Source organism: Henckelia pumila, chromosome 3 (genome assembly GCF_033568475.1).
Source record: "Henckelia pumila isolate YLH828 chromosome 3, ASM3356847v2, whole genome shotgun sequence".
Taxonomy (NCBI): domain Eukaryota; kingdom Viridiplantae; phylum Streptophyta; class Magnoliopsida; order Lamiales; family Gesneriaceae; genus Henckelia; species Henckelia pumila.
Window position 1 is genome coordinate 179348278 of NC_133122.1, and position 12472 is coordinate 179360749.

At 35.6% G+C, this 12472-nt stretch overlaps 2 protein-coding genes across 2 annotated transcripts; both read right to left on the reverse strand.

Annotated features, from left to right (window-relative positions):
* On the reverse strand, nt 1-6933 carry LOC140890571 (heat shock 70 kDa protein 17). The gene is made up of 14 exons (XM_073298447.1): nt 5899-6933; nt 5175-5407; nt 4723-4882; nt 4116-4361; nt 3904-4040; nt 3479-3815; nt 3202-3363; nt 3002-3073; nt 2776-2876; nt 2621-2690; nt 2171-2227; nt 1990-2051; nt 1023-1095; nt 1-664 (listed from the first exon to the last, which is right to left on the reverse strand). Exons 1-14 carry the CDS (start codon nt 6670-6672, stop codon nt 440-442), a joined length of 2709 nt encoding a protein of 902 aa, XP_073154548.1. The 5' UTR covers nt 6673-6933; the 3' UTR covers nt 1-439.
* Nucleotides 6934-7132: 199 nt separating this feature from the next.
* Nucleotides 7133-7750, reverse strand: LOC140890065 (uncharacterized). The gene is made up of 2 exons (XM_073297821.1): nt 7477-7750; nt 7133-7404 (listed from the first exon to the last, which is right to left on the reverse strand). The coding sequence occupies exons 1-2, from the start codon at nt 7748-7750 to the stop codon at nt 7133-7135; spliced, it is 546 nt and encodes a 181-aa protein (XP_073153922.1).
* Nucleotides 7751-12472: the final 4722 nt, after the last annotated feature.

Here is a 12472-nt window from a genome sequence, read left to right on the forward strand (position 1 = left end):
TGACATCAAAGTTAAAAATGAATTTCTTGTTACAGACAAAAATACTAGTCCACATAACTGGTATAACAGAGTCCAAATATTAGTCTGTGAATTCAATCTTCTATTCCTCGAATGTCGGACAAAAATTCTTTCCATGGCCAAACAAAGCTCGTAGATGATATGCCTGGCCATGATCCTAAAAGCATCTTAATGTTACAAGTATAAAAGATCATAAATAAGAAAAGCAAAAGGTGCCTTGTAAAGAGTATGGTTTGAACCCAGGGTGATGTGTCTAATAATCTGATGGATCAGAAGCAAGATCCCGTCACCAAAAGTGGGTTCAATCCTGTGATCTCTAAACAGTTCTTATCTACGCTACTGTTCGATATTGGAGGCAGGTTATGTCTGCTCTCGTATTGCAGAACTACTAGCTCCAATGTTTTGCATCTCTAAATCGTTGTTACAACTCATCATGTGCCACATCGACTTTGTCATCATGTGCCACATCGACTTTGTCATCACCGACAGTGTCTGAATCTCCTGTTGCTTGGCCCTTTGAAGCCGTTGTCTCTTCAGATGTAGTAGTGTCTGTGGCATTTGTTTTATCAGCAGAACTTGGGGTTTCTGTCTTCGGAGGTTTCTCAACTTTTGGCTTTGGCTTGGGAATTCTGTTGACGCTTCCAACCTACACAAATCAACATAAACGAGAATAAACATTAGCAAGGAACTCAACTGCCATGATCACATCTCACAAGTACTTTACTATGTCACATTAGACATGAAAGAATCACTTAGCCAACCAAGTAATTTTCCGGTGGTGAGCCCGATATTTACTATGATAACTGTCTTTTTAACACGGATGAGTGGTAAATTAACTTGCAAAAATGGTGTGCAGTGTTAATGATTTAACATAAACAAAGACTTGGAAGAAGAACCTCTCCCATTTGCAACGAGGAAATAATGTCCAAGTTATGGGACTGAAAAAAACCAGGGATGATCTATAGACGTTAAGCAAAGAAAAGGCCCAAAATAGAAATAGATACCTTGTCCTGTAGATCAAAAACCTTCGAATATACTTCGTCGGATGTGAAAGCGGGTGTTCCAAATACAGAAGTCCTGTTGAAGACGACGGTGAGGGCTTGATAATGAAAAGATTCAACAAATACTATGATCCAGAGGAATAAGAAAATCAAGCATTCCATCCCCACAAATTTGCCAATTATTCCATCAATAAAATTAGTATTCCCAAAAAAAAAAGCATTAGTAGACCAACCTACCTTCATCACATATTCTTAGTAAATTACTTCATTTCTTTCTTCCAATCAATATTGGTAAAATAAGAGCTACCCATCGGTTTCATGTTATTTATTGCAGTAAAAACTTCTTTAATATAAAAAATAAATGACAAATTTGATGCTTAAAAAATAGGGTAGTTCATTTTGTGTTTAATGTTTAACTTTGAAGATTTAATTTTTAAAGATTTACTTAATAACAAATAGAGTTCATTAAAAAGCAATGGTAAGAGAGACAGGTTGAACAGTTAAGAGAAGACATCTATCTAGGATGACACCTCATAAAAACCCTCCATCCAACTACTTGCAAATGAATAACAATTGTGATTCCCAACTTCGATCTCCTAAAGCAATACGATAAGTTCTCATCACTACATCAGTGAGCTGGAAAATTTCTACCTTCTTGTTCCTATGGGGCTCGGCTTCACTAAAATCAATTGGTCAGGTTGGGGATTTTATGAAGAACCATCAGCCCAAAAGATTCAGAAAATTACTTCTCTTGTAAGCAATAAGGAAAAAGTAGTAATCATACACTAGCCCAAAAATGTAAAAGCTAACAAACAACCAAACTTTGCCAAAAAGGTTATGAGAAACAGAAAATGATATGCCAAAAATATTTAGGACAACAAACATTAAAAACCAACAACATTCAAAACCTGAGGCAAGGTGGAGAAACCAACGTAAAATAGAAAATAACTAATGACAAAAGGTGACCTACTTCCTCTGAGCAGCCTCCTTGTCATTTAACCAATTCTTTAACTTTTCAGCTTCTCGTATAACCTGAAAGACAGAATTAAAACAAAATTCTTATTTGTATTAAACAAAGTTCATACTTGTACTCATTCTGCAGGGTCCTTTGTAATATACATGAATGTTTATTATAATAAAGTCATGAGCACCTCATCTATTCTCTCTCTTGGCAGCCAGGATTTGTCTTTTTCCCATCCCTTCACAACCTAAAATATGCATTGACAGAAAAACGTAAGAGACTGACCCAATACTGTATGCCCAAGCATATTTCCAAAATGCTGTCTGTCAGGAATTCATAATTCAAAATATCAATAACATCGGGAAGCTATGAAATTCAGTTTTTGACCTTCATGCAAGTCCAGTTTCTTTCAGATTTTATGCATTAGTGGAAAAGGAGGAGTCGATGAAAAACTTTACTGCATTTCATTTGTTCTCCAATTTTCACTTACTAGTAAACCCAACTAAAAACAATTCCACATTATTTCCATCACTAATAGGAAAAAAATATTTGTGTTTGCCAATTAGCAGCGTTCAGCTATATCAGAAAGAGTCATTTACTTGAGAAACATCAAAGCAACAAATGTATTACTGTATTACACCTGTTGCAGCTCAGTAAGATACTTCAGTGCATGTTCTGAGGCAGCAGGTCGTGCTGTAAGCTCATTATACCTGCATCACATAACTATATGTAACAGCTACAATAGTAACGCATATGTTTTTTGCTAATCTGTTTAAACAAACCACAGTGGCAGACCTAAAGAATATGGGGTCGCCAATAGCTTTCAACATGTCCAGGCGTTCCTTAAATTCATTTGCAGAAGCATCTTCTCCATCCATATACAACCAATCTTCCACCTGGAATTTGTAGGTCGGTTAAACCAATATTTTAAACAGTACTTAACTCAAATATATGAGTCAAAATATACGAGAAAGCAAGTACGGGGAGATACTAGATAGAGACAGAGAGAGTGGCATCAAACCTCAGCTAGTTTCTCAAAGAAGGACTGTCGTTCTTCGTCTGAAGATATTTTCACAAACTCCTCAGATTCAAGCTATATCAATGGTTGAAAGAACACAAGTCTATCAGGTACTCGAATAACATCCATTAATACGCTAAAATATTATAAATAATAAGACAAAATCGATTGGCATGAACAATCCAACAGATTAATGTTATCACCTTGTCTTTAGTAGAATAAATATATCCTTCCAAGTTGTTTTTCAATTCAGCAGTTCTTTTCCTTTCAGCATCCTTCTTGTCCAAAGCTTCTAACTTGTGCTTAGCCAGAGCAAAAGATTCTTTTGAGAGAGGCATTACAGCCCCTTTTGTCTTCTCAATAACCTACAAGAAACAAACAAGCAGAATTCTAGAAAGTAAAATTACTGTAATACATATTAAATAAAAATTGTTTAAAAGGTTATTATAAGAAAACTGCAGCACTAGCATAACTTAATACCTTAAGAGCAACACGAAAAGTCCGCTTCTTCAGCTTCTTTTCAGTGCCTAGATCCAACGTGTTAGAATTGTCAACACTGGAATCTGAATTGTTACTGACGCCATTATTCATTTCCAACTCGGCACTGCTCTCCTCCGAAACATTCTTAGAAGCAGCATCTGTAATATTGACAGTAGCAGATGTTGAGTTGTCCGATGTGAGATTCTTTCGAGGAACTTCTACCCATTCAGTTATTTCAATTACGGCATCTGCTCGATCCAAGGTAAATATACCACTTCTACTGAGAGAGAAGTGTAAACTGGCTTTAATTGGGGAGGAAAGGTTCCGTGTTGAATACCTGGAGACAAAGCAGGCATTATAACTATTCATTCATATCGAGAATCCATGGTCAGATGTAATCGAGTTTCTAAGCACAAAGTTCTTACTTGTCACTGACATCTGTGAGACCTAGGACACCATATTGAGCAAATGTAAGAGAGGGTGTGCCAGGTGGCAACATATCTTCACTTTCATATGCAAGTGAAACTTCAAAATCTTTGTTGTGAACAACAGACCTGAACATCTGTGATAAGAGTAAATCATATCAACTTAGTACCATGGAACAAATACACCACTGTGCTGTCCAAAAAAATCTTACTTTGCTAGGTAACTTCTTCATTCTTGGAACGATCAGCTGCCGGGTATTTTCATCTTTCAAAAGACCATCACCATCCAACTCAAGCACAAATCCATAAAGAGAACCATCGATCATTCCTAGCTTTCGGTTTAACTTGATTCCATCACTTAAATTTGCAGCATGCAGTGAGGCACCCAAAACAATAGCTTCATCAGCGTCCAGATGCTTGCTCAACTCTTTCCTACCAAGAAATTCCTGAAGTTTAGCCTGCAGAAGAAAAAGGTTTTGTTTGGTTTGTTCAAAATCATCAAGTACGCACGGATACGAAAAATGCTGTAAATGGCTGGCCATATTTTCCTTCCACTACTTTAAAGAGCATGGCGGCATCTTTGGCCAGACACACAAGTCAATTAGCGACAAAAGCATGACTTGGTATATATTTGTTCGACTTAGATGGTTAAACCTGAAGGGTATAAAGACAAAGCATCGTTCCAATTTCTGATACCTAAATGCAAAACTAACAAATTCTAGATATGAAGAACTTTTTCATTAGTCTCTAAAAAAAATCGTATTTGCATTAGCTCTTTCATCAAATAATAGAGCTCTATTAGTTGGATCAGAGAAAGACCTGCAACTTTGGCACTCGAGTGGCACCTCCAATCAACTCCACCGCATAAAGATCATCTGCCTTCAGTCCTGAGTTGTCGAGAACTTTTTTAACAGGGACAAGGGCTTTTTCCCAAATATCTTCACAAAGCTCTTCAAACTTCTCACGAGTTATTGTGCTCCTAAAGAACAATACATAACAGAGAGGCTTGTCAAGGTAAATAGCAAGAGTTCAGTCATTGGACAAGAGTCAACTGGAATCTCTAGCTCAAAAAATTGTGGGCGTGTGATATTCCTGTTCACAACATACAACTCAGGTTCCCACACAAGTTTGTTAATCCATGAACTCAAAGTTGGTATCTCCAGCTGTCTGTTGATTTTCATGGAAGTACTTTGAAAACGTAAGATGAATTGCCTGCCTAAACTAGATAAACAAGCAGAAGTATAGAAAAATCTTTCAAGCTTGAGACTGACCTAAAGTCCCGATCATCGTAAAGGGATTCTACAGAAACTGGAGCCATCAGATTGGCACTTAAAATTTCTTTTGTGCGCTTAACTTGTTTCTTCAATTTGGCCATTGCCTTAGGAGAGTTTCTAACGTCAACTCCATTTCCAAGCTGTTTGTTGAATTCATCTGCCAAATACTCCACCAACCTCAGTTCCATGTGCTGACCACCAAGTTTTTCGTCCCATTTGACATCCTTCACCTAGAATAAGGTCCACAATGTCATGCTATTCAAGGTAGCACTAGCATACACAAAGTTCTTGAAATTAGCTTGATGCATGAAAACATTGTTCTGTCTGTCTGTATAAACTGAGGACAACAAATATGCCAGAATGCTCTGTGACATACCGCATACATATCCATATTCATGAGTCAAATAAGGAGTCCTAGTGGTAATATTTCCCATTAACTCTACATTTTCCAGACAGGCAAAAATATCTCTAAGGGCTACGCAATTTATCTTCACAAAAGGTCATAAGGTGTGCTATCATCACATAAGGTATGAGTACCAACTACCAAGGGTTTAGCATTATTTTTTAAGATCAATGCCATAGAAAAAATTCAAAATATGTCGTGCTACACAAAGGCAATTACAAGAAGTTAAAACAATGAAATAGCCATCTCTCAACCAGCAACAAACTGTCAGGAACCAGAAACAGCAATAATTAAAGTCTGCATGACCAAAAAAGTCACCTGAAATTGATTAACGGATACAGTCTTGCCGTGTTCCTTAGCATTGTACGCGGAGAATTCCACCAACGCAGCATAAGTACTGCTGGCGCCCATGTCGTAAAACAGCACTTGCCTCGACCCATTAGAAAAGTCCTTATCAATCCCGTACTGCAATGCAGCACCCGAATGCTCGTTCACCAAAGCTAGCACATTGATCCCAGCCAAGTCAGCCGCTGTCACCAGACTCGTTCTCTCCGCCACCCCCATGAACGGGGGCACAGTGATCACCACGTCCTTGATGGTCGTCCTCGCTTGCGTCTCCGCCAATCCCACCGCATACTTCAAAATCATCGCCACCATCTCCTCCGCCGTGAAATTCCCAAATTCCCCAGCGCCATCTGTCTGAAAAACCGCCACATCCCTAGTTTCATCCGGCTTAATCTCGTAACTCAAATAGAGTGATCGCAGAAAATCCCGAGTAAAACTATACGGCTTGGCGAGTAGTGAGGGTAGATGAGAAAACACTTTGTTGGGGTAACGAGCTTGAAGGTTAAGCGATTCCTCACCGATTAACCTCGTATCCGCGTGGAAAGATAGGAGATTTGGGGTCTTTCGCTTCGACATTTCATTGATAGCGATAGAGATCGGAGTTTGTCCGGGTTTGAGATTGACGACGGCGACTTTCAGCGATTCCGAACCGAGATCTATGCTCGCCACCGCCGATTCAGATCGAATCGAATTCAAAAACAAGATCGATAGGAAGAGCAGCACGCGAATATAACTCGCGGTCGCCATTGTCGGAGAGCGATTTAGATGTTCTCAGGAGGGCATGAACAAAGACCGGAGAGCGATGCTAATATGGACGGAGGGGGTTTTGGAAGCGGGGGTTTTTGTAAAGGCTCTAACGAATGAAGATAAAACACGTGGAATGATGGACACGTGTCCCGATAGGATTTGCTTGGTGTGTTGTGATTGCCGTTGCCGTAGATCCTTGAATTAATTCAGGAGAGGAGTAGAGGCGTACCGGAACGGGAAGACTATTCCTGATGCAAGACTGGTGATTGATGACGTCAAATCGGGACAATTCAAATTTTATTTTATTTTATTTATTTTTATATTTAACTTTTTTTAATCTCATTTTTATATTTAAAGTTAATTTAAGAATTACGTATAAATATATTTTGGTTTTTTTTTTTTTTTTTTAAAGATAATCACATTTCATTAGATGATCAACAAGTTATTTGGTACGACAGGCTTACCAAGGAATGACCTCCATCCACAAAGAACTAATCTCAGATTGAAAACAATGTTTGGCTGTAACATGTGCCGCCATGTTAGTCTTTCTTGGGTTATATCTAATAACTTTAACATGATTGTTGGAACATAGTCTGCGCACCTCCTCATATATGGGAGCATCCAAAGAAAAAGGTGTGGGAGTCTTTAAAACTTGAATCATCGAAAGCGCATCCGATTCAACCATCCAATCATTCCACCCCATATGTATTGCCCTTGAGACTCTCTCTTTAACTGCAATTAATTATGCGATATGAGGAGAGAACCTACATGGGAAGCATTTTCCTTCAGCAAACCAAACAAGACCATTGTTGTCCCGTCCCACTAATCTCACACTAAAGTAGTTCTGCATCTCATTCATCGCTGCATCCACATTAACTTTAAGTGTGCCAACCGAAGGAGGTTGCCAGGTGGAAGCTGGCAAAGGGTGGACAACATTAGAACTACGAGTAATAGACAGGAATGGGGTGAGAGACCTTACCCCGAAAGCCCGAGCCAATACTGTATCAAGCAGTTGTGCCTTGCCCTTAAAGACCAGCTGGTTTCTATCCATCCATATACTCCAACACAACACTGCCATATTGAGCTATACCATCACTAAAGTCTAAACCCCTGTGCAGTGATAAAACAGAATAAATCGAAAACTGAACCAACATTAAATCCTCGAAGAATAGGTCATAAGTCTGATTTCTTCCATATTTTTCGGACATATGAACAGTACCAAAATGTATGTGTGATGTCCTCAGGATAAGCATTACACCTCGGACATAGATGATGGACTTTCAATCCTCGAACAGCTAGATTGGTGCGAACTGGAAGTGCATTGAATAATACACACCAGAGATGTATCTTGATTAGGAATGGCAGTGGGGCGGGTTTGGGCAAACTCGAGACCCGCCCCACCTCCCCTTGGACCCGCCCCATCCCGTGAATCCGACGGGTCAAATCCGGGTTAGACCCGTTGGATCCGTCAAATCTTATATAATTTAAATTTTATTAAATAAAAATTTTAAATAATTTAAAAAATTAACAAAAAAATCATTAAATTTATTTTTCAAATTTATATTAACAATATTTAGGACAAAAAATATTCTCACAAATTAAAATATATCATTTTTTATTTAATTAATAATTAAAAAGTAAAGAAATTTTATAATAATATATTTTCATATTAAAAATATCATGATATATTAAAATCATTTCAACCCAAAAATATTATAAACTCAAATTATGAATAAAGTATTGATTATTTAATATAAAAATATAATTATATGTTATTAATATATATATATATACATATATATTTTATATTTATATATTAATATATATATTTTTGGCGGGACGGGTCTGGCCAAAACAGGACCCGCATATGGACGCGCTTGGCCGGGTCTAGACCCGCCCCGCCGGGTTCGATGCGGGGTCGGGTCTATTACCATCTGACCTGTTATCATCTCTAATCTTGATCTTACTAGGGAGGTTTAACTTCCATAACTTCCGAAGCCCAGGACTAAACCCACAAGAAAGCCCATTGCTATCAGATTCATCAATGTCATTAGATAAAAAAATACCCAAACTTGACCGTGTATTCTCTTTTTGGATTATAGTGTCACACAAGTGTATCATTCCCCTCTCCAAATCCTATAGAAATATGAGCTAGTTCATCTCTATCCACATCCCACAAGGATTGTTTACAATAGGCCAATTCCAATCCCCGGATGGTGTTAGCAACTCGCACACCTTCATATTAGCATGAAAATGATTTGGCATCATGATTGGCTTAAACGCTTGGGTCGAAGAAGCCAAGGATCCCTTAAAACAAACACCTTAGAACTTGTATTTATTCTTCAACGTAATCCTTTGATCAATAAGTCCCGTCCCCATAAGAAGCAGTTCCCTTTTCAATACTAATAAGGGAGTGTTTTGGAGAGCTTCTACTTATTTAAAAGTGATTCTAGTAGATATTATTTTGAAGTTGGCGAGAAGCTAAAGTTGAGAGTGCTTGGAAATAGAAGTTGAAAGCTAATACAAGCTAAAGTTTAGTGTTTGGAGAATAATTACTTCCAAGATTAATTTTTTAACTAAATGACAACCATACATTTATTTAATTATTTAATTTTTGATATTCACACTATAAAAAATGAGTTTATATATTATTATTATTACATTATGAATTTTGTATCGAATATATTTTATTTTTATAACATGAATACTTGAAAAATATATAAGATTAATAAAAATAAAAATATAAAAAATGAAAAATGAAAAAATTTGTATAAATATACAAGATATGTACAAAAATTTATGAAAATTCAATATATATATATATATATATATATATATTTAAATAAATGCTTGTAATAATAATGTAAAAATTTTTAAAAATATTTTTTTAAAAAAATTCTTCTAATAATAATGTAAAATTAAAAAATATTTTTTTAAAAAAATGCTTGTAATAATAATTCAAATTAAAAAAAATATTTTTAAAAAAATGATAAAAGCATATGTAATATAATAAGTTTATTAAGGGTATAAGTGTTAATTTATAATTTTATGTCTTAAACAAAAAAGCAGAAGCAAAAAAAAACATCAAATTTTAGCTTTTTGCTTTTGGGTAAAAGTTGTAGAAGCTAAAGTAGAATTTAATATTCACAAACACTCAAAAGCGCTTCTATGTAGTTAGAAGCTAAAAAGCACTTTGTAGAAGCTCTACCAAACACTCCCTAAGTCATGTTAATTCATAGTTGTTTTAATATTATTTTCTCCAAACTTCAATCCAGTTTTATTCACCAAAAAAACATTAATATTAATGCAATTCAATAAATTTATTTTTTTAAAGTAATTTAAATACATTTGTACGATAAAATAAAATTCTAATTCTAATTCTTACACGAGAATCTATTATTAATCTGTTAGTGACATGTCGGTTAAATTGTTTAAAAAAATTCATCGATATCCTTTTAACTTCTATCGTGTTTTAGTCGGTAGAATTAGGTTTCATCATCATGTGTTGGACTGTCTATAATTGGGTATCTTATAGTTTCGCCACATGTTCTTCTCGTAGTTTGGTGACCCATAGTCTTGTAGACCTCACGCTGCATATGTTCATTCATGTGCGTGAGGGATGTGTACTACTGTGTAATTGTCTACATCAGTTGGGTAAATTTTTTGTAAGTTACATATATGGACTTGGATAATTCCTTCTTGATTTAGCTTTTAGGGCTGAGTTAGATTAAATTTCATCATCTTTTACATGGTATCAGAGTCAGATTCACCATCATGTGTTGGACTACCCATAGTTTTTGGTTCATCCGTTAATATCTCTACACTTCAGATGTTCGTTCCTGGATGTGAGGATGTTGGTATGGTAATAGTCCCATATCGATTGGATAAAAATCATGTGAGTTGTATATATAAATTTGGACAAGCCTCCATCCTTGTGTTAACTTTTTGGATTGGAGTTAGGTTCGAGTCCAAATCATAAAAATGGTTTCTTTCTAGATTACATTCATCTCTTTTATTATTTAACTATTGAAATAATACAAATATTTATAAATTTATGTTATTTGTTCATTCAAAATACATTATACAACCGATGAGGCTATAACCCAGTGGCTAAAGTTCAGACCCTGAGACGAATTGGTCTTAGTTTTGATTATCGTTGGTTGTGGGTTTTTTTTTTCTATTTCTTTAGTTAGATAGATTTAGAAGTTTTCACTGTAATTTTTATGCGGGTTATTTTTTTAATTTATTTAGGTAGATTTAAAAGTTTTATTTGTAATTCTTCTGCTAAAAAAAAAACACGTCTCGAGTCTACGATCAAATCTCATTTGTAGTACGGACAGTTGCTTCATATTTCTATAATCTAAATCAATATTGTATTTGTATTCTAAAAAAATATATTAAACAATATGTGAGTAAAAATTATAATAATTTTTATTATATACATATAAATAAGAGTATATTTAATATGAAACGTTCTCACAAATATATATTTATAATACAGATCAATCAGACATATATCTACAATAAAAATAATATGTTTGACATAAAAAATAATATTTTTTACTGATCGAATTGAATAAAAAAATTTGTCTTACAAAATTAGTTCGTGAGATCGTCTCATAGAAATTTTGTGTATAAATATTATGTTCATACAAATTATATACGTAGATAGCTAGTATTAATGAAATTTGATACTTTTGTGTTAATAATCTAGCGTTAGTTTGTTATTTACTCAGAATTTTTAGTAAGAACTGATAGACCTGAAAAATTAAGGAATTATTGCAAAACAATTTGTCTATTCTTCCTCCGCAAAAGATAATAAATCAGTACCACAACTAATTAGTAGGTCTCTTGTGAGACTCATCAGTCTTTATTCATGAGACGGGACAATCAAAATCATATTTATATTAAAACATAATACTTTCGGCATAAAAAATAGAGGTGTCAAAATGGGCTAGGCCTTCGGGTTGGCCCGCCCTGCCATACAAAATAGGTGGTTTGAGTTGACATTTTTTCAACCAGCCTAAAAGATGGGCTGACCCGTTTCGCTTCGTCTAATGATGGGTTGGAGGTCGGTTGCGGATTGGCCGACCAAAATCCGTCAAATTACATGAAGGCCCGCTGGGTTGGTCCTTCGCGCCACCTAAAATAGGGGGTTGAGTTAATATTTTTCCACCCGCTTAAAAGGTGGGTTGTCCCGTCTAATGGTGGGTTGCGACGGGTTGTAGATCGGTCCATTCCGCTAGTCCGTTTTGAGACCTCTAATAAAAAAATATTTTTTCATGGGTGACCTAAATAAAAGACCCGTCTCACGAAAATTGACCCGTGAGATCGTCTCATAAAAATTTTTGTGTAACTATGTAATTTGATGTCCTAATTTAAATCTTGAATTCCATCATATAAAACACCCACACGAACGAGTGAGTAATAATGTTTCTCCGATCTACGATTTTAGAGGGGATGAAATATCACATATTATTTGAAATGTTCATCATGAAAGAGTTGACGAACCTGTTAATTTGTGAGAATCATTCGTATCATCTAGTTGGCATGGTTTTTATTCCAAGACTTTGAGAAAAAAGTAATGGAGAATATTTAGACGGATAGGACGGGATTTAGACTTGCACTTACAACAATAAAAACATCAATTATTACATAACAACAATACAATTATCAGGGCCCTGCCACAACTGTCACTTTGATACCCAAGTTACCAAATCCAATGACTATGAAGGATTATCGGCCTATCAGTTTGTGCAATGTTTGTTATAAAATTGTTGCTCGTGCTTTGATTAACATG